Here is a 25,541-nt window from a genome sequence, read left to right on the forward strand (position 1 = left end):
TTGTCATATGATTGGCTTGTCTTTGTTTTGTGGATGGAACGGCAAGTGAACGGACAGGGGTTTATTCTGCAGATTTGGTGCATTTGTATGCTGCTTATGGATGCGATGCTGTTGCCATTTTTTTTTGGCCTGTGAAATCAGTGGTCCGACTGTTTGTGACCAGAGACTTGCACTGCATTGTGGGATTTGTATGCACAGGAAGTAAAGAATGTCTTGAATTATTTAAAGGTTAAACCTCAGAGGTGGCTTGTTCTAAATTCGCAATAGGATCAGTTATATGTCTCCTATCATTTCCATAATATCCAAGTTGATGACAGCAAGGTGGAAGATTTTCTGATCTGTCCAGTCTGTTCTGAAGTGTTAATGGAAGGATTTCGGTGACAAAATGTTGGTGGACAGGAAATAGTCGGTAGTTGACCTTTGGCCGTTGTGTTTTTCTCTCAGTAACTTGCTACATTTCAATAGAAGTTGCTTTGCGACAATGTGCGTAAAACGCTATAATGAAATCAGGCACATTATTTCGGTAGAAATATAAGATTATAAATAATTTCTAGAATAATGCAATATATTTTTGGTGTAATATGAAATAGGAATGTGTTGTTTCTCTGACACATCATCTGTAATGCACCTTTAGAGGTGTGTGTGTGTGTGTGTGTGTGTGAAAGGGATACAATAAGTCTATTTTTTGCATGCTGTTTTTGTTTTACATCAGTGAAAGGAAATCTTGTTAAGGGTCTTAACTATAACTGCAAATATAATTTTTTTTGCGTAATTCACAAGATGTGTTTTATTTTCATCCTCAGTGGAACTTTACTGTACTTTAGCATTTATCACATGGTTTGTCTGAAACTGATCTGTTTTATCTGTAACTCAACAATGATTTTCATTTGTATTTTTTCTGTTTGAATGGGAGAAAGGTAAGATGCGTTAGGTTTGATGTTGATGGTGATGTGTCGATATGGAATAGAAATGGTTTTGTAGTCTTCTGTGTGAAGATAGTCCAGAGGACAGGCATATGTCTACATGCATCATGCTAGATTTGAAATATGTAATGGTACGAACCACTGCAGTGTTGCTACAATACATGATTATAAAAGTTCCCATGAAATCTGTGTTAATTAGCCATATACAGGTTCGCTGTCTGACAGTGTCTGCCACATTAATGTGCAATGAGATTTTATGTACGAGATCTTAAAGTCTTAATAAAGATTTTGTATTTAAATATTTACTGTTTCTGTTATCTTTTGTAAATTCTCATCAAAGAAGGCCACACATTTTTTTTTTTATTAAAATCAGTTTAAATTCAAAATATCGAAAACGACTGTATGATGTATACTTACAATTGTACCTAAATGCACTTTTAAATAATATATAATTTATTTCACATTACATTACTGGAAATGATATTTTTTGCATTACATTAAAGAAGGCTACTGAGAATTGGGTAAAAATTCATAGAATGTTTCTTCAAATAGGCTTCTTTTTCACTTTATGCAATTATTTAATTTATTTTATTTTTATTTTGTTTGTTTTTGGCCTTGTCATTTGTGATTAAAATAAGCTAAAAATATTAGATGAAAAACTTAGAAACTACGTCTTGAAAAAAAATCTAAAATAAGTTTAAGCTGGAGTATAAAAATTGCTAAATGAAATAAAACTCATTTTTACATAATGCCTTTATTTTTAATTACACAGACATCAGTTAAAAGTTGATAAAAAAAATTACTGAGAAATATAAAAATTCAACTGCTGGCATTTATGATCCAGCATACAAACAGTCTTTTAATAGGTCAAGCACCAGCAGAGGAGAAGCAGCAGATCTTGGGTGATCTTTTGTGGCCGCTGGATACTGAGTGAGTTCAGACTGAGCTAAACTTTTCATTAAATGTGCATGACATCCTTTCTGACTGATTCTTCTATTGAGAGCTCCCTGAAAATATCAAAATTATAGAACTGCCTCATTCTACTGCTCCAATTCTTCTTTTTCCTCCTCCTCCTCCTCCTCTTCTTCTTCTTCCTTTCCTGGCTCCTCCTCTTCCTTGATGTCCAGTTCTGGTTTGCTGTGTGTGGGGTTTTTGTCGAGTGCAGGTGTGTGTGAGTTCATTTGAGGCCGAGCTGGGGTCATTTCATTGCTCTCTTCACTGGAGTCCTGACTGGCTGATTGTGCTGAAGAATGAGGCTTACGATGGCACGGTGGGCGGGGCCCAGAACACGAGGAGGTGACTGAGTGGTTGTAGTGTGAAGCCGCCATACACTCGGCGGTCGATCGATCGCAGACGCACTGCAGTCGATCACACACACTCACACCTGAACCTGACACACATACAAAACACAATCATTAACACAAAACTGACCTCCAAAGAAAATGTTTGTAATTGTATTATTTTTGAAGTAGTTTTTGCATGCATTATGTGTGTGTGTGATGCCATACATCCAGGCTTTCCACTGTGGCAGCTGATGTGAGCGTTGAGTTTTCTGTTTTTCCTGCAGCCCAGAACACTGAGCTGCTCCAAACAGCCCACTCAAAAGCTTGGACACCCCTAACTTATTTTGTGTTTCTTATGATCTTATTAAAGCATTTGATTGCTTAAATGCTTGAAAAGAAATTGTTGATTTCTTTATAACACATACATAGTGGATTTTAGTTTTTATACTAGATATAGATAGATTCAAAAGTTTGGGGTCAGTTATATATTTTTTTATGTTTTTGAAAGTCTCTTCTTCTCACAAAGGCTGCATTTATTTGATCAATTATTGTAAAACGATATACAGTAAAACAGTAATATTGTGAAATATTATTAGAATTTAAAATGGCAATTTTGTGTTTGAATATATTTAAAAATTTATTTTATTTCTGTGATGGCAAAGCTGAATTATCACCATCATTACTTAAGTCTTCAGTGTCACATGATCCTTCAAAAATCATTCTTATATGTGACCCTGGACCATAAAACTAGTCTTAAGTCGCTGGGGTATATTTTTTTAGCATTAGCCAAAAATACATTGTATGGGTCAAAATTATAGATTTTTCTTTTATGCCAAAAATCATTAGGATATTAAGTAAAGATCATGTTCCATGAAGATATTTTGTAGTTTTACTACCGTAAATATATCAAAACTTAATTTTTGATTAGTAATATGCATTGCTAAGAACTTCATTTGGACAACTTTAAAGATGATTTTCTCAGTATTTTGATTTTTTTGCACCCTCAGATTCCAGATTTTCAAATAGTTGTATCTCAACCAAATATTGTCCTATCCTAACAAACCATACATCAATGGAAAGCTTATTTATTCATCTGTTTTTCCTGCAGCCCAGAACAATGAGCTGCTCCAAACAGCACTGCTGCAGAAAACAACACCTGACACAGAGACACGTCAAGGACAGACTCAGGACACAACAGAGCTTCACTGAATTTAATTGTCTGTGTGTACATCTATATATATATATATATATATATATATACAGTGGGGAAAAAAAGTATTTAGTCAGCCACCACCGAGGAATTTACCAATTAATTCTTTAAAAATCCTACAATGGGATTTTCTGGATTTTCTTTTCTCATTTTGTCTCTCATAGTTAAGGTATACCTATGATGAAAATTACAGGCCTCTCTCATCTTTTTAAGTGGGAGAACTTGCACAATTGGTGGCTGACTAAATACTTTTTTGCCCCACTGTATATATACACTGCCACTCAAAAGCTTGGACACCCCTAACTTATTTTGTGTTTCTTATGATCTTATTAAAGCATTTGATTGCTTAAATGCTTGAAAAGAAATTGTTGATTTCTTTATAACACATACATAGTGGATTTTAGTTTTTATACTAGATATAGATAGATTCAAAAGTTTGGGGTCAGTTATATATTTTTTTATGTTTTTGAAAGTCTCTTCTTCTCACAAAGGCTGCATTTATTTGATCAATTATTGTAAAACGATATACAGTAAAACAGTAATATTGTGAAATATTATTAGAATTTAAAATGGCAATTTTGTGTTTGAATATATTTAAAAATTTATTTTATTTCTGTGATGGCAAAGCTGAATTATCACCATCATTACTTAAGTCTTCAGTGTCACATGATCCTTCAAAAATCATTCTTATATGTGACCCTGGACCATAAAACTAGTCTTAAGTCGCTGGGGTATATTTTTTTAGCATTAGCCAAAAATACATTGTATGGGTCAAAATTATAGATTTTTCTTTTATGCCAAAAATCATTAGGATATTAAGTAAAGATCATGTTCCATGAAGATATTTTGTAGTTTTACTACCGTAAATATATCAAAACTTAATTTTTGATTAGTAATATGCATTGCTAAGAACTTCATTTGGACAACTTTAAAGATGATTTTCTCAGTATTTTGATTTTTTTGCACCCTCAGATTCCAGATTTTCAAATAGTTGTATCTCAACCAAATATTGTCCTATCCTAACAAACCATACATCAATGGAAAGCTTATTTATTCATATGATGTATAAATCTCAATTTCAGAAAATTGACCCTTATGACTGGTTTTGTGGTCCAGGGTCACATATGCTGATTTGGTGCTCAAGAAACATGTTAAAAACGGATGTGTGCTGCTCAGTAAGTTTGTGGAAACTGTGATACATTTTTTTTCAGGATTTTTTTTTAAGGAATATTTTGAAACAGTATAAATGTGTTTACTATCATATTTCATACATTTATTGCCCCCTTGCTAGACAAAAGTATTCATTTAAAAACATTATTATACATATAAATATATATAAATATAAAAAAAAAATGATGGACTCCAAACTTTTGATAACTGCTTGTCCTAACTTAAACAGAAGCATTTTTTCCAGTGAAGATGTGTGTGTTTGTGTGTTCTGACCGGTCCAACTGGTCCACTGGGTTTCCTGTCCCCTGCTGTCCACAGTAGCAGCCGTAGTGTTGATACTCACGAGGACATCGTCCGGTCAGACAGTACAGCATTTCTCCCAGCGCAGACATGTCCCTCAACACCTGACCAGATGCACTGTACTGGAGGAAAGAAGTGCTGCACTCTACAAACACACACACACACACAGATTAATCCAACCACACTTCTTTGATCTTGGCATCTTGTCATTTCTCTCTCATAATTTCTGTGTCTGTTTGTTACTTATCCAATATTTATATAAGGAATATAGGCAATATAAGTATGTTTACATGCATAATAGTTTGATTTCAGCTGTACTAAAGCATTAATTTGCCTTTTTAAATTGCCATGTAAACTGTTTAGTCTGACTGAAAATATTCCAGGCAGTTTTGTGCAGTCAGACTAACAGACCTACTGTAAGTAATGCTTTGTGCAGCATGAATACAAGTTAATCAGACTACAGCTGGCTTTGGCTTTGTGTGGATGTGCTGAAACAGAGGTGATGTGTATTTAAGGCAAGACACTACAGGCAAAACTGTTATTTTTTCACAAAGATTTTAGGCTTTTTTGCCTTCATATGTTTTTTTTAGACTAGTGGAAAGATGTATGTATGTAGCTGTATGTTTTGTCCATTTTCTCAATATTTCATACCTTCAGAGTCGTCTTGCTGCTGCTGCAGATCTGACAGTCCAGCAGACTCCAATAAAGACCAGGCAAAGAGCGGCGCCGCCCGTCTCCGGACCCGGTGAGACTCTGGGAAACACACACAAATACACACACTGAGTGATTTCTCTGGATGTGCAGGAGTGTTTGGAGAATAGCTTAACCTAATTTACCCAAGCAGGACAAGTTCTTGGATGAATCCTGCTACAACATTACCATACCAATCAACCAATTCGATTTTAGGAACAGGGTTATCATCTACCAATCATTTTCCTCTGATTTCACAAACAAGTTTGGACTCTTTTCACAGTTCTGGGGTTCTCGAAGTGAAAGTGGTCATACTTGGGTAAATTTCTATAGTGGTAAACAGAAACTACTGGGTGTAAGAAAATATCGGTACACGTGAGTATCGCAATATTTTGTTTGGCGATACTGTATCGATTCTCAAAAACGCAATATCGATATTTTAAAAAATGTATACAAGATTCATGGCCATTGTTTCGTTTTGAGTTTATATTGCTATATTGAGTTTATATATATTATATATATTTATATCCGCTAGATAGCAGTCTTCTTACCTCTGAACTTAGACAGTGACAAGGTGTGCGTTCCGCTCCTGCAAGGTTTGTCCAGTCCTGCCCACTCCCGCAAACATTCTAATATTGCATATAATTTTCGCTTATCAGGGAGCCGCTATCAATGGGGAGTATTTAAATCTCTTTTGAATGAGCGCTTGCGCTATTCACTTTCACTTTCTATTTCGTGATCACAAGCGCACTCTGTGTAAAGGCAGCGCATCTTACTATATAAGATTTTGTCAATAAGCTCCGGATCCGTTGAGTAGTAAATCCTCCACCATGGTCTTGTAAGGTCATCCCTCAGTCAAATCAGTCAAATCTGACTCCTGCAAGCACTTAACTGTTCCCCCTTTACTCATACTGCACAAAAAGTGATTCAATAGCTTTGAATGTTACAGGGCCAGATTAATGCAAATTCAGATTCCACTGTGTTCTGGTAAAAAAAAATATATATGTAAATGGTAAGGTTTGCATATGGTGGTGTGTTCTAAATGACAGTTTTCCTAAAATTATATCCTATTCTCCTATTCCTAAAATAAGAAATATCCCAATATATCGTCTTGCTTACAGTATCGCAATATATCGCATCGCAACCCCTGTGTCGTGATACGTATCGTATCGCCAGGTTCTTGCCGATACACAGCCCTAGAAACTACTGTACAACAAACATATATATTTTATTTTTTTTATTTTTTTTAAACAGAAACATGCCTGCTTGGTTAAATCATATTGTTTTTATGTGGATTGTCACTATTACCGATTTTCTCTGATTCCTGTGAGCTGTCAGATGGCTCTTCCTCTTCCTCTTGCTCCTGCTCCTCTTCCTCAGCAGACTCCTGCTGAGCTGTAGTGGTCAATGACGGTGCTCGATCCAGGGCAGGAGGTTTCTGGGGACGAGGGGCGGTTTCAACAGCAGCGAGGCCTGATGTTGTGGTCCGTGTGCTGACGGGTTTGTGAGGAGCCGCAGATGTGGTCTTGTGGTTCTTAGTTAGTTTTGCAGCTGTGTGAGCTGTTGGTCTTGGTGATACGCTGTGAGGTTTAGGGAACAGCGCTGGAATGATCCACGTGGATAGACTGAGCTCTCTGACCCTGGATGGGATCACGGTGGTTTGGGTTTTCACCGATTCATCTGCTTCTTTATCACTTTGTAGATCTTCCTTACTGTTTTTCTTGTGCCTTTCATCCTCTTCAGATAGAGATGGCTTTGTGTTGGCTTGTGTTTGAGTTGTCGGTTTGATTGTGCTAGAGTCGCCTATTAAGTCACTCTCGCTGTCAGTCTCTTTATCTTCCTCACTCTTCTTCTCCAATATCTCTTTTTCCTCACTTCCTTTCATTAATGTGCGTTGCACCAAAGTGGTTGCAGCTACTGTGTTTTTATTGGTAGCTGTTGGCAGGGTTGTTTTGTGATGTGAGTTTTGATTGGTTGTTATTTTAGTGGGTGTGGTCATCAGAATTATATAAGGGCTTTGACTGGCTTCTTCTGTTTCTATGTCACTCTCTGTCATTTCCTGTTCCTCTTCTCTCTCCTCTTGTGACTCATCACTCTTTTCCTCTGATGTGATGTGTAAAGGTGGGCTGACATACGGTTTAGCGATGTCACTTAGGTCATTAGTTGTAGTATGTGTACCAGATGTGTGTGTAGTATGTGCTGGTGCAGGTGACTGAAGTGTGTCTTCATCACTCTCGTCGTCCTCCTCCTCAGATGATTGTGTGTGAGTTGTTGGTGTTGTGTGGGGTGTATAGTGAGGGGTGTGTGTGTTTGGATGCGTGTTTGTGTATGTATCTGGTGATTCTGTGACAGTCTGTGATTCTGTTGTTGCAGTTAGCGCTATGTTAATAGTCAGCTCACCTGTCAAAATATTACAGTCAGAAAACATGCTGAATATTGTAATAAGGTCATTTGCAAATTAAATTTCCGTATAAGAAATGCTCACTGTTTGTGCTCCACTCCATTGCATTGTGGGTTGTAGGGATTTCTTCTTCCTGTTTGTCTCTGCCCGGCTCTTCTGTCGTCAGCACAGCAGTAACTAAAATACAGAAAGTGGTTTTAAGATGAAATATTTATTTATATATTATAATAATTGTATAATTTAGTCCTCATTGACTTTTATTATATAAACAAAACAGTTGAAACATCCTTCAAAATATCTTCTTTTGTGCTGTTCAGAACAGTATTGTTTTTGTTAACTAAAACTACAACTAAAACTATTAGATTTTTTTTTAAATAAAGTTGAAATAAATGTAGTCCTCATTGACTTTTATTATATAAACAAAAACAGTTTAAACATCCTTAAAAATATCTTCTTTTGTGCTGTTCAGAACAGTATTGTTTTATTAACTAAAACTACAACTAAAACTATTAGAGTTTTTTTTTTTAATAAAGTTGAAATAAAACATAAAAAAAAAATTACACTTAAAAAATGTACAAATAAATTAGAAATGTTGCCTTGGCAACTAGCAGAAATAAAATAAAAGTTAAAGTTGAAGTATTAATATTACTAAAATTAAAACTGAAATAAATATAAATTAGAGCTAAATAACTATAATAATTAAAAAAATTACATTGAAATTAAAATGAAAAGTGTAAAATATAAAAATATAATACAAAATTAAAAAATAATTATAAATATTAAACAATACTATAATAGTATATAAATAATGCTAAAATAACACTGGTGCAGACAATAGAATGTCATACACTCTTGGAAGCAATTCTTGTTTGAAATCATTATTGTACTAAATGAGTCTTGCTTCTGATACTTAACGTTCTTATTGGGCAATTTATGCCATTGGTTCTTGATTTAGGCTACATCTTTGTTCACTACATACAGACTTTCTTTCTTTATTTTAAATTGCTTATTGCTTAATTAAGAATTAGAAGAAGCCAGCATCTACAAAAAGGAAAGTAACAGAAATGCTAAGAGCCTTACTTGAACTCAAGCTGTGGGGTTTAAAGGCTTGTCGTCATTTAGAATAATTTGATCACATTTGATCAAGTGTTTTTTTGAACAGTGAGCAGTGAGTGTACTGGAATTTCAAAGAAGTCCTTGATGTACTGTACAAGTTGAGATAAATTTGTTTGTGACTAGCTAAAAGCTCAAAAGGCTGTAAAAAACGGGACACTCTTACCATCCTCATATTCCACTGCCTCCTCTTCCTCTCTCTCAACTATACTTCCTCTCTCTGAGTTTCTGTCCATTTCTCTTTCCTCTGCTTCATTCTCCTCTTCCTCTGGACCTGAAGATGAGGTTCAGCTTAGATCAGTGAAGTCTTTAGGTGGCTGAGGATTACTGGAGTTCTCAGAACTAGCGATGTGAGGGAAAAATCACCCTCTGGGCTACAGAAAAGAGTCTAAATATAAGTTCAGTGAAGCGCTTTACCTGACTGAAATATCCCAGGGTACTTTGTGCTCTGGATATTGCTGCTCTGAGAGCCGTTAACCAGCACCAACTCATTGGTGAAGTTAGTCACAGTCTCATTCAGTGTGCCATTAAGTCCTGAAGACAAAGAGTAAAAGAGGGAGGAATTTTTTGTGATATTTAAAGATATCCTTAAGAACAGAATGTATCTTGTTCACTAATAATTGCTAAAGGTTTCTCATGTACACAGAAACTGTTCTTATGCAAAATTCCAGCTGGATTTTCATCTTTTATGCACGTGACACTCCACTATATATTTGATTTAAATACAGTAAAAACAGTAATATTGTGAAATATTATTACAATTTAAAAGAACTGTTTTCTATTTGAACATATTTTAAAATGCAATTTATTCCTGTGATGCAAAGCTGAATTTTCAGCATCATTAATCCAGTCTTCAGTGTCACATGATCCTTCAGAAATCATTCGAATATGCTGATTTGCTGCTCAAGATACATTTCTTATTATTATCAAGTTGTGCTTCTTAATATTTTTGTGGAAACCATGATTTACAAGATTCTTCAATGAATAGCAAGTTCAAAAGAACAGCAAATATCTCCTAATATATAAATTGTTTAAATGTCTTTACTGTCACTTTTGATCAATTTAATTCACCATTGCTAATTTCCTATATAAAAAAAAAAAGAATAAAAAAAAATTATATAGCTTATATAGCTATTTATAAATGCATATATGTAATTTTATAATTATTTTAAAATTATTATATTTATCGATATATTTGTTTATATTAAATGATTCCATATTTTTGTGCATTACCATAGAACATGATCTCCATGTCGATGTCTGATGGAGAAAGCTCCACCCTGTCTGAGACACAAACCACACTGTTAGATGATCAGCGTAACTAAATCTCTCTCCCATTCTCTTATGTTTGGATAATCTATTATTTCCCTCACAAATATTTTTAAATGGCTGGGGCCGACAAGTAGGCAAGTCCCTTCATTAATACTAAAAAGTCAAGTCATTCATACAATATACTGTATAAAGCACATTTAAAAAGCAACAAAGTGCTTTACGGCTATTACAGATATACAGACAACAATGAAGAGAACAAATTTAAAAAAGGATAAAACAATGAACTAATGTGGGCCTAAACAGCCTCACCTGTTCCATTGACCATCTCACTAGTATAGGTATCATTATCAGGTAGATCCGTCACAAAGGGAGAGTCTGAAGGGAACATGAAAGAGAAATGAAAATGTTCTTAAGCTGTAATGTAATATATTTTTCTGAACACACCTGCTGTTACTGTACCTGTCTGTGCTGTGATTGGTTGGTTACCTCCAACCTGTTTTGTGACTGGATGGTTGGAGCTGATGCAGTCTATAACCATCTGATTACAATGACAGAATCCTTCCTCACAGAAATCCAACATATCTGCAAATATTGGATACAGAATTAAGGTCAACCAACTGTTTTCTCCACTTGATAGATATAACTTAATCATGTCATATAAATACTATACTGGTTAGCGACTCTATAGACAGTGCTTTTGTAGGGCAGAAACACTTCTGGTTCCATTGTCTTTAAGCCATTGGGCATTTTACAAAATGTGTAGCCTACCACAGCTGGAGTTGTAGCTGCAGGTGTAGTTGTTGTCTGTTGGTATCCTCCGACTGCAGTTTCTCTCCTTTAGCTCTTGAGAACATCTCCAGTGGGTAAAACAACACCTACAACACAATCACATTCATTTTCATTTATTTGTGTATTTTTATTTATAAAAATAAAAAAATATCATTATAAAAATGAAAGGAAATGAAAACATTAATGTCCTCTGATCTCACCATAGATTGTTCTTGCACATGTGGGTGTATGTGTGTGCCTTTATATCAAATTTAATATATGTGTGCATTTATATTAATATATGCACTTTAATATAAAGTGCGTGTTTGTTTTTTTACACACTTCACTGCTCTGTCTGTTTTTATTTTTAATATCCTTTCACCAACTGCATAGAGAAGCAGCTAAACAGATAGAAAGAGGGGTGAGAGCAAGCGATGTGTGTGTGTGTGTACTGTTTATATATCCTTGTGGGGACTTAAACCTGACTACACAGACTCATGGGGACTCGTGTCACAGTGGGGACCTAAATTGTGGTCCCCACGGGTACAAAAGCTTATAAATCATACAGAATTAAGTTTTTTGAAAATCTAAAAATGCAGAAAGTTTCCTGTGAGGGGTAGGGTTGGTGTAGGGCAATAGAATATACGGTATGTACAGTAGAAAAACCATTACGCCTATAGAGAGTCCCCACAAGGATAGCTGACCAGACGTGTGTGTGTGTGTGCACGCGCGCGGACTCCACTGTGAAGTTAATAAATCCATTTAAAATCTTTCTACCCCCTCCTGAGTCTAATTCCATCCGCTTCCCATCTCTCACCGGTCGAGTGTGTCGGCGGGCTGTACGTGTTTGCGCGCGGTGTCCCGTGTGTTTGCGTTGCTGCAGTAATGTCCGTGATTGTCGATGTCCGCGGGACAGAGTCCGGTCTCACACCGCAGACTGACCGCGAACTCCAGCACCGACCGCAGGTCATCAAACACAGCGTACAGCCAGGTGAACCGCACACCCAGACAACCTGTAGGTCAAACACACACGAACAATCATCTATTTGAACGATAAACGACTAATATGTGGTTTAATTATATATTATGGAAATTACATAAATAAAGTGTCCGTAATAATTTCTCCTGGGCGTTTGTTTGATTGTTAAAGGAACTCACCAATCAGAAGCTCATCAGAACTGAGGTCACTTGCTTCTGGGCAGAAAACAGCAGTGCCATGAACTGCACAGAGAAAAGTTTGTCGTAAACCAATGTGTTTGGCATAGATAATTAATTCATAAGTTATCATCACCATATCATTCCAATAAACTGTATAAGCGCAATGCAGTGTACTATGTCAACAGGAATATAAGAATTTTTGCCCCAAAAATGGTAGGAAATCTTAAGTTAATTAGACCTAGTCTAATTAGTCTAAGTCTAGCTAGCACATAGGCCTGTTTTAGATGGCCAATAAAAACTTTTCTTATTCACACTATTTTTGTGGTATTACTTTATCTCAAGTTACTTAATATAATCCAATCCTACACTGTTCAGTATATATATATATATATATATAAATTGTTAATCTGAAAGAAAAAAAAACTATAAACTCAGTTTCACAACAAATTAAGCTAAATATATTTTTAGTCAAGCAACAAACCTAAAAAATAACCTCTCCAAATATTGCAAAATAAAATTTAACAAATATTGCAAAATATTATTTTTTTTATTTTTTTTAAAACATACTTTTATAATGTGCAGTGAGTTAAAGGTTAATGAACTGGCAGTTTCTTTCTGTTAAAAAAGTGCATTCTGAATAAAACAAATTGTAGAATCTGATACTAAGTATAGTTGTAGATACAATTTCATGTTAAACATGTCAAAGGATTTTTATCTCTGAATATTGACTGTTAAAATAACTGGCAACTAAAAACAGTATTATTATGAAGTATTCCTACATTCTTAATATACAGTACTGTATATTAAAATGTCATTTATTCCTGTGATGGTAAAAGCTGAATTTTTTCAGCAGCAATTACTCCAGTCTTCAGTGTCACATGATCCTTCAATCATTCTAATATGCTGATAAAAATAATAATAATTATCATGTAAATTTCAGTTTCAAGATGATGAACTCACTTTCACCTGCACCTTTGCTCCTGACTGAAGAGTGTTTGCATATTCTCACCTTTCTGCAGGGTGAAGAGGAGAAAAAGATACAGCGGCCTCATATTTATCTGCTACTAAACAATCAGTTGTACCATCCAAATATTCCTAGGTTCAGTCCAGCACAGTGAAGAGGCCAAACCAAGAGCTTCAGCAATCGGAGACACATTCATCCAAACTCGGTGCTTCACAATCTCCTTCTAATGCAGGTGCGTGTAAGAGATGAGAAAATAATCCCAAAATGAACAAAGGCCTATTTAGGACACTCTAAAAGTTCAAAGGGCAAAAGGCAGAGTGGTCACCATAGTAACAGGGCTGGAGGAAGTATACACTCTTTAGGTCACACATGAAGAGATGAAGTGGGATCACACACACACACACACACACACACCTTCTATAGCTCTCTTTTATGCAGGGTAAAGGTCCTGACCCCAGCTGAGAAATGATCTCTTTAAACAACTGACCATTGTGTGTATGTGGACAGGAACTCAGGTAAGGATCAAACAGCAAGTGGGGGTTGTAAATGATTCTTTGTGTCCTTTTGGTTTCTAGGGAGTTTGAAATAAGGTGCTGCTAACAAGGCAATACTCTATTAAACTCAAAAAATGCACAGCACGCACAAATATTAGGTGTATTAATCCATTTTTAATGACACTGAATGCATTTTAGCGATACCTCTCAGTACTGAATGGCTTTTATAGATATTTTTATATAAATATTTCTCCCATCTCGTTCACCATAGGGGAATTTTTTTTTCTTTCAGATGATTTTTGTGTGTTTGTTGGTGTAACACTACATCAAAAATAAAACATGGGTAAATAGGTTTGGTTTTATTTATATCCAGGAGAAACAAAGTGCAATTTGGACACTAGATGTACAGACTATACAGATTCAGTGATGACAATGCAGTTCAGTGTTTAACAGAACCCAGTTTCTCTCAAACATACTGTACATTCATTTCAGGTCAGATGGTTCAGATGTATGTCACCCTCAGTTCTCGTCTTACATCTTCACACACATTCTTGCCAGACATTTCTGTTTCAGATCTGAGAGAGAGAGAGATTGTGATTTTATTAGTAAAAAATTGCTTCAACATGAACTTTGAATCAAAGTAAAAAGATGTTTGTCATTGTAATCTTTCATGAATGTAATAAGACCAATTAAACAAGTCTCTGCTGGATAAACTCTAATTTACTTTTTTTTTATTTAATTGTAATTTTAATTTATTTGTAAAATATGCAGGAGTCCTATTGGAATTTCTATCCTATCATGATTAAGAAACATTCACAAAGCATTATAACTAATTTTTTTAAGCATTTTTATTGCTTTTTTTTAAAGTTTCTAATAAGATTATTATAACAATAGAATACATTTTCCTATATGACATTATAATTAACATAAGGAAACCTGTGTGAATCCCTTTAACTATTCAGTAGCAAAACATTCCAATACAAGTAAAGTTACTATAGAGAATACTCAATATCTCAATATCATGCTGTAGGACATTTTATTCTTATTTGATCCCATTAGGATCTTTCAGGACTGATTCCAAATTCTGTACATATTCCTATAGGATTTACCCTTAGATGACTGGTGTATTATTGGTGCTTTTCTGCTTCATCAGCACATGTCTGACATCAGACAATTATATTTGAGGATGGTTGTGTGGTAGGTAAACAAGGCACTATATGTGGCCTCAAATGCCATGAGATTCTCAAGCCCTTGAACTAACTCTATAAACATGTTTAACAGCAGCAGCCTGTGACTTATTCTTCAGTTTCCCCGTTGAAGACACACTACAATCAAGTGACTGTCTGCAGCCTATTTCATCTTATTCTATCTTTGTCCAGTACAAAACACACACTTTTCACCATCATTAAGACTGACCTTACACATCATTAGTCCTGTAGGAAGAATGTTTTAATGGGATCACACACACACACACTTTAATGAGTACAGATCCACATGCAGGTATTCAGACACACACACACACAGAAACATTCTTTAATGAGGTTGCAGTGACCTGTGTGTGTGAGAGAGAGAGGGAATGATAAAATGATCTTAGTCATTCACTCATCAAGGAAAACATCCAATGTCTCTTTGCTCAGACACACGTTTAACTAGTAGCTTTAAATAACCCAGAACAATTCACTGAGAAACACTAATGAAGATATTAATGATAATGAAAATAGTAACGACCCTTTTATGGGATATTAGAACTTCAGCTAAGAACAAGAATAAAACTTTGTTAAACTACAGTATTGTAGAAGAAATGATACATGGTTTTCAATAATCTCAAATTTCTTTCTGTTGCCACTGATGATTTTAATGAACTTTTAGTGAAGGTCTTTGATGTATAATGATAATATTATAGTATATTTTATTATATGATAGCATGTTTTGATTTGTTTGCTGTTATGGTTTGATTATTTGATGTTGTGTAACTCACTTTTGGAAAAAGTGACTCTCCTCATACGACTGCAGACCTCTGCTGTATGTCTCTCATACCAGCGATGGCTATCCACACAATATCTGTAGAACAAAATATTGACTTTTTTGTTTATACCATCAACAATATTGAGGATACACACAGAATTACTGTCTTACTCCACGATACTATTAATTTTATAAATAAAACTGTGAATAATTTATTAATTTATTTCAGTGGGGTCCAGAAGTCTGAGACCACTAATGCTGAAAACAGTTTTGATTTTCACTTTTGTCAAATGTAATATTTGAGTGAAAAAATGAATGTGTTCATTTTTGCCTTAATGACAGCAGCACTTGTGAATTCAAGTGAATATATTTTGTGTGCTTCCGTGGAAGCAAGGAAACCTTGAACAATGGAGGTCATACAGTCAGTTTCACAAATCTGATAAGTGACTTAGAAATATTGTAAAATCTTAAAACTGTATTATACATTTAAAAAAATGTTTTAAATCTTTGTTTAACACACTTTAATTCTCAGACTGTCAATGTGAATTCAGACTTTTGGAGCCCACTGAACTTGCAAGTGTTCTAGCATGCATCTCTATTATTTATGCCCATTTTGTGACTTTAAAAGATGGCCTAAACAGTTGTTGAGTGGTTGTGCAGTGTTGTACCGCTGTAACACTTCTGCTCTGTGACTGAATCCTCTGCACACACACTGAGAGTAAAACTTGCACAGCTCAAACACACACGGCTGCAGCTTCACTGAGCTGATGGTCGCCCTGCCCCAGATCAGCTCCTCTTCAAGGGTCTCTTTCAGGTCCTCTTTCTCACTTCCTTGATGAAATAGCTCTATTCTCCATGGACATCCTGTCAGAAAAAATAATATCATCACAAAAAGAATGAGGGAGAAAAAGCAGCATCTCCAGAAATGTAGAAAAGATCAGTATGATAAGTTAGAATGGAGACTGAAGTAAACTCTCCCTGTGAAATAAGATAATGCACCATATTTCAAGATTTCCAAGTGCTTTTGAAAAGGAACATTTTCACAGCATGTTGCTGTGCTCAGTTGGCTCTATATAGATATTTTACTTTTTTTATGAATACTTTCTCCAAAATAATATACAGAGACTACTATAAGCAAGACATTTGTATGCCAGGTAAATGCTACATCAATGCCGCTATCGTGTAGGTAGCTTAATTTTTTTCTCTGAGCTTTGAAATGCAGCAACATTAGTTCACCAATGGTGTGAGTTTGGGGCGGGACTATATGTGTTGCCCCGCCCCATTACTACTTTCATTGGCTACATCATCTTTTATAACCATACATAATCAATAATCGCAATTGTGTACATACTTAGTGTAGCAGCCAGTGTTGGGGAGTAACTACTTACATGTAATAGAATTAGGTAATTTAATTACGAAATAAATGTAACTGTAATCAGTTACAGTTACTAAGAAAAAATGTGTAATTAAATTACAGTTACTTATGAAGATGTTAACAATTACAAAGGGGACTGCATCTGAATATTTTCACATGCAAACACACACACAGAGATTTAATTGCTTTCTTTGCCAAATTGCATTGACTATTCTAAAATATGAGACACCAATGTTTCAGGAGTTTAGGACATGGAATAAGACACATGCTTATTCGATAACTGTTTTAGTTCCTATTTGGGTTTATGTATATGCTTTATTTTTTAAGATTAACTGTTTATTCCAAGGCATTGTTAGATGCTAGTGTTTCCTGTTATAGCTATGCAAAGATCTGATTTCAAAAACAGTATCATAGCTATTAAACTATATCTTATGATTTAAATCAGTATTTAACCTCAGAACAATCTCAAAGTAAAAAGAGATGCTAAAGTCTGATTTTGTTGTGGGTGTGATTTAAAATTATATTTTTATAATCTTAATTCGAGTGATGAAGGATTTTGAAAGTCTGACAGTAATCAGTGTCAAGTACTACTGTAAGGTTAACCCTGCCTGCTTTAAATGTTTGAAAATTATTTACAGTTGAAAACATTCGGTAGAAATTTAGAAAAGTAATCAAAAAGTAATCAAATGTATTTAGTTGCATTATTTTTATAAAGTAATTGAAATAGTTACACTACAGGGCAACTTGTAGTCTGTAACCTATTACATTTCCAAAGTAACCTTCCTAACACTGGTAGGAGCTGAACTGTGAACACTGCAAACCACTTTAAAACCGTCATTATAAAACAAACAAACAAACATTCACATGCATCTCGCAGTATCCAGATAAATAGATTAAATGAATTCGGAAATGTCTACTTGTCAGTGGTGGACAAAGTCAACAAAATATGTATTTGAGTTACTGTAAAGTACAGATACTCTGATGAAATATTACTCTAGTAAAAGTCAAACAGATATACTGTAGGTCCACTAGTTTTTATTTGGTGATGCTAGTGGTGCAGAAATTATGCGCTTCACAAGTAAGCAATGCTGTAAGATGCTACAGTGCCTCAGTGTATGGCAAGCCGTTTAACATTTAATCTATAAACCACACTAGTATCTAATTTAATGTTACAAGTACTTAATTTTTAGATACTAGTATCTTTTCCATTAAGTACTAGTACTTATTCATTAACTACTAGTGCTTATTCTTTAGGTACTAGTGCTTATTCTTTAGGTAGTAGTGTCTTTTGTAAAGTTACTAGTACTTAGTACTAGCCAAAGCGGTGAGGAGCGCTGTCTTTAATGACAAAACCTTAAGCTTATTTATTAGGTACTAGTACTTATTCGATACTACTACTTATATATTAGGTACTAGTACTTATTCATTAGATACTAGTACTTAATCATTAGATACTAGTACGTTTTCATTAGATACTAGTGCTTATTTATTAGGTACTAGTACTTATTCGATACTACTACTTATATATTAGGTACTAGTACTTATTCATTAGATACTAGTACTTAATCATTAGATACTAGTACGTTTTCATTAGATACTAGTGCTTATTTATTAGGTACTAGTACTTATTCGATACTACTACTTATATATTAGGTACTAGTACTTATTCATTAGATACTAGTACTTATTGATCAAATACTAGTACTTATTTATTAGATACTAGTATTTGTTCATTAGATACAAGTACTTGTTCATTAGATACTAGTACTTATTTCAATAGTGACTAGTAACTATTATGTTGTTACTAGTAACAAATAAAAAAAAATGGTCATTTACTTCTATGGGGATCCGTCATTGAGATTTAGTTTTGACTAGTATGTATTCCACTAGTGACTAGTACTAGTAGTAGTAGTAATTACAAAAGATACTAGTGTCTAATAAATAAGTACTAGTACCTAATGTTTAACTACTAGTATCTATTAAATAGGTACCAGTATCTAAAAAATAAGTACTAGTATCTAATGAATGCTTACTAGTAATATTTAAATATATACTAGTCACTATTGCAATAATTACTAGTCAGAAATTAAAAGATGATATCAAAAACAGAAGAACTACCACTACCTGTTAATTTGGAGATATCTTCAACATCATAAAGAACGTCTAGGTTACTTGTGTAACCCTCGTTCCCTGAAGGAGGGAACGGAGACGTTACGTCAGTGACTGACGAATTGGGATCTCGCCTTTATATCCGCGCTGCGGGGCGGGGTGCGCGTGGCGAAACACGCACGCCAACTGTCATTGGCTTGTTTAGTTAACACTCGAAGGTGATTGGGCTCTCGGGCGAGATCCCAATTCGTCAGTCACTGACGTAACGTTGAACGTGACTGACTGAATGGGAACTAGTGAGAATGTATTTGGAGATATCTTAATTCAAACGGATCATTACATAAATGAGTATCTCTCAACTGGCCAATCAGTGTCCACATGGCAATACAATACATTAATATGCTGAATTAATTTGATTGTTAAGTAGGGCTAACTGGCTTTGTATGTTAGCCTACCTTGCTAATTGGTTACCGTGAAAACACAAGGAAAGATTACAAACCTGTTGTCCAACAAAAGTGTAATGACATGTTTTTACTCCAAATTCACTTCATAACATCAGTTGAGCATTTGAAATAATGTCCTTTTGTGATCTGACATGGTTTAATTAAACAGAAAGTGGCAGAAATGCCACTTTATATTATTCTATACAGTGATAAAGGCTATGTCAATTAGCATTATAAATATACTTTATTTTTATAAAAATACCCGAGATGGCTTTAAGAACACAGATAAAACCATATATTGTGGCAATCATTGTTTATTTTCTTAATGTTTCATCAGTAAAACGTCTATCTGCAGAGCCGTAGTTCACTGACAAGCTACACAAAATCGTGCTCAAAATCGGCAATGAATCGCCTGCGATTTTGAACGCGATTTTGTGTAGCTTGTCAGTGAACTACGGCTCTGTGTAGGAAATGCCGCTCCATCTGAACGCACGTGCTGGAGATTTACTACTAATCACAGGAGCGGCTTTACTGACGAGATGCGCATGAAAATCGCATTCGATTTTTTTGCACAGCCCAAGACACTAGTACCTAAAGAATAAACACTAGTACCTAAAGAATAAACACTAGTACCTAAAGAATAAACACTAGTACCTAAAGAATAAACACGAGTAGCTAAAGAATAAGTACTAGTAGTTAATGAATAAGTACTAGTAGTTAATGGAAAAGATACTAGTATCTAAAAAATAAGTACTAGTAGAATGAAATCGATACTAGTATGGCTTATAGATTAAATGTTAAAATGGCTTTCCATACTCAGTGCAAAGCTGCACATTTTACAATAGCTTATGATGCCATCTAGTGGTCATCTCTATTTTAATTTGCAGGAATAAATGTCCACTTAAAGGGTTGATGAGGGCTCTCATTCTCTCTCTATGTCTTCTGCTCTGAATGAGGGCACCTGTATCGAGAGATGTTGACATGGACAGCAGGTAAGCAGCTCAGATGTCTATGATTCATAGCGTGCTCTCTCTCACATATGCTGCGTCCTCTTTGTGTTGACTCGATGAGACAGACTTAAGTGTGTATATATTGATTTTTAATGTGCTTTTAACCTTCCTGACCCAGCCAAATCAAAACAATCTCTAGGGAAAATAATTGACCGTTGCTATGGATACTATCAGTGGCTCCGGCCTGACTCCATTCAAATCAAATCATTGTCATGGCAACAATAACATTAACCCTGCTCAGGCACCGCTGCGCCGTTGCCGCTTTAACAGAATAAAAGGTCAAAAATGTCAGATTCCATTGTGCGTGTGTGTATGTGTGGTAATGGAGGGTCTTGCCTGGTTTCTCTGTATGAAATACTTTAGTGAGCTGCTGGATGCCTGTCGTAGTTGTTTGTCTCTGCGTTTGCAGTGAAATTGTCACGGTCATCATTGGAGCGATGGTATTTGTGGTTACCGCTACAGCTTTTGGCTGGGTGATCACAGCAGTTGTGAGAGCACTAGTGGGTGAGGTTGTGGTGGTCGTCACAGTGACCGTTTCAGGAGCTGCTGTTGATCTAATAAGAGGTGATGATGTCATTGTAGAGGTTGGTACTGTGGACATAGAACAAAATCAAGCTGTTGAAGCAGTTTCTTTCTCTGAAAAGTCTCATTTTTGTCTGCTTCAGCACACCAAACTCCTTAATAGTCAAAATACCTCTGCTCCTGTGGGAATCTGTATTGGGTTTAGGCCATAGTACCGGTTCACTAGTGTTTGGTAGGTCATGCCACACTACTGTAGAGGTAAGACAGGGATCTTATTGGTCAGTTTATATTAACACACACACACACACACACACACACACAATACAGTGTATTGTATCATAGCTGACAACAGACACTCATAAAAACAAAAATATGCTCTCTGAACTCACTTACCAAAGGGCAGCAATGGAAATGTCATATTACCTAAAGAAAAGCAGGAGGAAAAAAAATCATGAAATCTGACCAGCACATTTCTAAATGTATAAAGTGATGGAGTAATAAATGTAAGTGTGTGTGTGTTTGTACCTCTGGGCATTTCCTCTGTGATGGTCTGATTAAAAAGAGGTCTGACTGAGCCCATGTCCCAGAGCTGAGACAGATCACTGTCTGAACACATGCCTTTATTTTAGTTTCAGTTTTGCTTTATTTTCTTTGTTTTATTACATTTATATATTTTGATAACCTAGTTCATTTAACACTTAACATATAAAACGTGCATGAGAGTAGGGATAATTGTCAGTAGTAAATTTATTTAGAGTGTACTTATTTAATCTTAAATGAATTAAGAAATAATATCTTTCTTTTGCGTTTTTGGTTTAATAAAATAAATCGTGCATCATTTCAAACATAATTCTCCTTCAAGTTGTTTTAGGCCAGGTTTTTGGCCTGATATGGAAACAATATTACTTAAATCTGCATTGCTCTTGCCTACACGCTTTTGTGAAAGGAAGTTGGGGTTTTGTAATGAAAAAAGCATTAATAATGGTGACAGTTTTACATTTTGGGGTGAATTATGCGTTTATAACAATTTTAATAATAAACATTAAAGCTGCAGTATGTAGTTATAAGTTATTAGTTATAAGTTATAAAATAAGTTATTGAGCAAGTACATAAGACATCAGTGTTTAAAACTGTCTCCTTACCTTGCTCCGATTCACAACGGTAAACTTATAATAATGATTTATAATTTGAGTAGTAGGGTCCGATTTCGTCTTTACGTGGTTGCATCATGTCCGCAAACAAAAAGAAGGCGGTCCGGCTACTATACGGCTTTAGAGAAGTGGAGACCAGAGAAATTAAAGACTGATGCAGAGATGACTTTTTCTGCTGTCATGTAGGACATTTCAGTGACTCAGTGGGTAGCCAACATTAGCCTATTTCTTCGCTTGATTCAGATATGTATAGAGCTTCCTTTGTTGTTGTTGTTTTAAATTGCACTAATTTTCTGTTAGTTATGAGTATTTTTGACTGAGCTATCATTAGATTTAAACATCAGTAACATGATTTATTATAAAACATTTGCATTTCTATTTGGTCAGAACAAAAGCAGCAGATAAAATATTTGTTCAGATGACATTTTTTCCGAGAGGAGCAATACAGACGCACAACCCACATATAAAAATAACTCCGCAATTTACTTGCATTTTTATGTTAGAAACAGAGATTAAAAAGTTACATACTCCAGCTTTAAATATTTATATATTTTATAAAATATTATAGGAAATAGAAGAAGCATGTGGCATTTAGAATGAATCATTTTTATAAATCACTAAACTTTTGAGAATTAATAAAAATGTGTATGCATACTCAAACTCACCTGACTTTCCAGCCATGACACAGATATAGATGCAGTCAGAGCTGTTCTTCTGACTGACTGGAAGAATGATAATAGCACACACACACACACACCCACAGACAAAATTACACTGATATAGTATGTGAGGAGGAGGACCAACACTACAACATTATAGTACATTAGTGCAATACACTACATTGCATACAGGTGTGTGTGTGTGTAGGTGATTATAGTTGGTGCTTTACCTGAGAGGATAGAGCTGGACTTAAATAGTTCTTGCAGGTAACTGGTGGAGTTTCCCATTACATCCAACAGAATAGCTGTGAAATCTGAAAAACACTAAAGTGATTAGATAGATAGATAGATAGATAGTTAGTTAGGCAATCAGTGTATAGTGAAGGAGGTTTTTCACCTGTGAGGTCATTGGTCTTGTTTGTCAGACAGTAACAGTATCTCAAGGGAAATAAACCGCTCTCAATGTCCTGAAAGTCTGAGACTATACACACACCCATACATGTGTACATGACATACAGATACACGCATGCAACACACACAGAATTACATCATATTTGTGCCATATTGGTGCTGTAGTTACGCGTGTGATTTGGCTGTGTGGATAAGGGTAATTACTATTGTAGACCAGCAGTGTGAGCTTGTGGAGAGAGAGTGAACTGTGTGATGTCACACTGAGTAAGGAGAAAAGATGCTGTAAACCTGAAAACACAACAATTTGAGATGTTTGTGTGTGTGTTTGTTAAAACACTCACCATTTTTTTTGTCTATTAAAGGCAGGGTAGGTGATTCGGTTCATTTTTTGTTATACTGGTTGAAAGTTTCTTCACATCTCGATAACAATCACTAAGTTAAGTGGTCTAAATTTATTTATATATATATTTATATTGTCTGTGGAAGGCGTAGGACCATAAAATGTTCGTCCAATCAAAATATTCGGTCCGAACATTACGATAGGCTGTCTTGCCTGCGCACCCTGTTTTGCGCAGACATGATACGTCATCAGCGTGTTCCAGCGAGAATGAAAGGTGCTATTATTGTAATATTATGCGCTTTGTACTGTAGTGTTTTCTCACCGGTGAATGAGACATGAGGTAATCCTCCACCAATGGCGTCTCTCATCGTGTCGCAGGTTAGTCTCTTATCTTCCTGAGTGCGTTCTTGTATTTTAAAGGAGGCGTGGCTTTGCAGTGATTATACAGGGAGGGTGGGGATCTTGCTTTCAAAGCTAGCTTGCTATGACTAGCCTTTCCGAAATCACCTACCCTACCTTTAACAGAATATACACACATACTATTGTTTCCTCCACAGAATGAAAAAACAAATGCAATTGTGTCTTTTGTAAAAGATAAACCTAGAATTGCGAGATAGTCAAGAAAAGAATTACCTCAATTACCTTTATTTAAAGAAATAAAAACAGAGAAAAAAGTAAAAGATAAATAAATAAAAAGTCAGAATTGCGAGATGTAAACTCAGAATTGCAAGAGTCAAAATTCTGAGAAAAAACAGAATTGTAAGAAAAAAGCACAAATTGTAAGATCTAAAGTTTATAATTATGAGAAATAGTCAGAATTCTGAGTGGAAGAAGTTGCAGATACCTTTGAAAAAAAATGTACAACTATTCAGTTACGAAGCCATGGTGCAAAGTTTCCAAATTATTTTATTGTGACTTTCATACATTGTTTCATTTTAATAAATATCAACCCCTGTGATATAAAAGTGCTCATAGCCAAAAAATAAAAAATACACTCAAATGTATGTGTGTGTGTGTGTGTGTGTGTGTGTAATACCTGGTTGTGAAGCATTGATGAGCGTGTTGACCAGTCCAGTAAGATCTATGGAGGCGGAGTCAATGTGCTCGGCTGGGATCTCTGGGTAAATGAAGATTACACTGATTTATACTTGCTAAAGGTATTTATCGATCTACAAATCCATTCTTTACAGCCCTGTAAAATCCTCCTAAATCTCATACACAGAAGCGGACCCTGTACACATGAACCTCATTACCAGGTTTCACCACCACATTCATCATTTCACATGCACCTAATAGTTCACACTGTATATTAAGTGCCAGTGAGAGCTGAAACACAGAGAGAGAGTGAGGAAGAGTGTGAACTAAACAATAAAAAAACCACACTCACCTGCAGAAGAGAGACGCAGACACTGCAGGACACAGACAGCCATCTGCTCACTGTCCGCTGTCTCTCACACACTCACACACAGAACCAGCAGGGCATCATGGTCCCCGGAGAGGGCAACAGGCTGTAATAGCCCTCCAGTGTGTCACCTGAGCTCAGCTGGCAAACACAGAGGACCTGCTCTCAGCCCAACACACACACACACACACAGATACTCTCACAGATATAGAATCGTTCTCTTTCTCTCACACACACAATCACACACAAAGAAACTCTCACAGATATAGATTCTCTCCCTCCTGCTAAATGTAACACAAAGTTATACAAACTCACACACATGCCAGTTTCACCATAATGGTTTCATAGATGCGATTTCAAATTACTTCAGACATCCCCAAAAGCCTATTTTCATTTTATTTGGACGAA

The 25,541-nt window shown here is 35.4% G+C and overlaps 1 protein-coding gene across 1 annotated transcript; it reads right to left on the reverse strand.

Moving 5' to 3' along the window:
• Positions 1-1,781: 1,781 nt before the first annotated feature.
• Positions 1,782-13,340, reverse strand: oc90 (otoconin 90). The gene is made up of 16 exons (XM_016255592.1): positions 13,261-13,340; positions 12,228-12,283; positions 11,948-12,143; positions 11,131-11,237; positions 10,822-10,944; positions 10,672-10,737; positions 10,324-10,374; positions 9,508-9,624; positions 9,257-9,364; positions 8,062-8,154; positions 6,885-7,976; positions 5,538-5,639; positions 4,860-5,031; positions 3,340-3,362; positions 2,432-2,521; positions 1,782-2,313 (listed from the first exon to the last, which is right to left on the reverse strand). Exons 1-16 carry the CDS (start codon positions 13,338-13,340, stop codon positions 1,964-1,966), a joined length of 2,826 nt encoding a protein of 941 aa, XP_016111078.1. The 3' UTR covers positions 1,782-1,963.
• Positions 13,341-25,541: the final 12,201 nt, after the last annotated feature.

The sequence above is a fragment of the Sinocyclocheilus grahami genome, unplaced genomic scaffold (assembly GCF_001515645.1).
Source record: "Sinocyclocheilus grahami isolate Dianchi unplaced genomic scaffold, SAMN03320097.WGS_v1.1 scaffold1350.1, whole genome shotgun sequence".
NCBI classification, from domain to species: domain Eukaryota; kingdom Metazoa; phylum Chordata; class Actinopteri; order Cypriniformes; family Cyprinidae; genus Sinocyclocheilus; species Sinocyclocheilus grahami.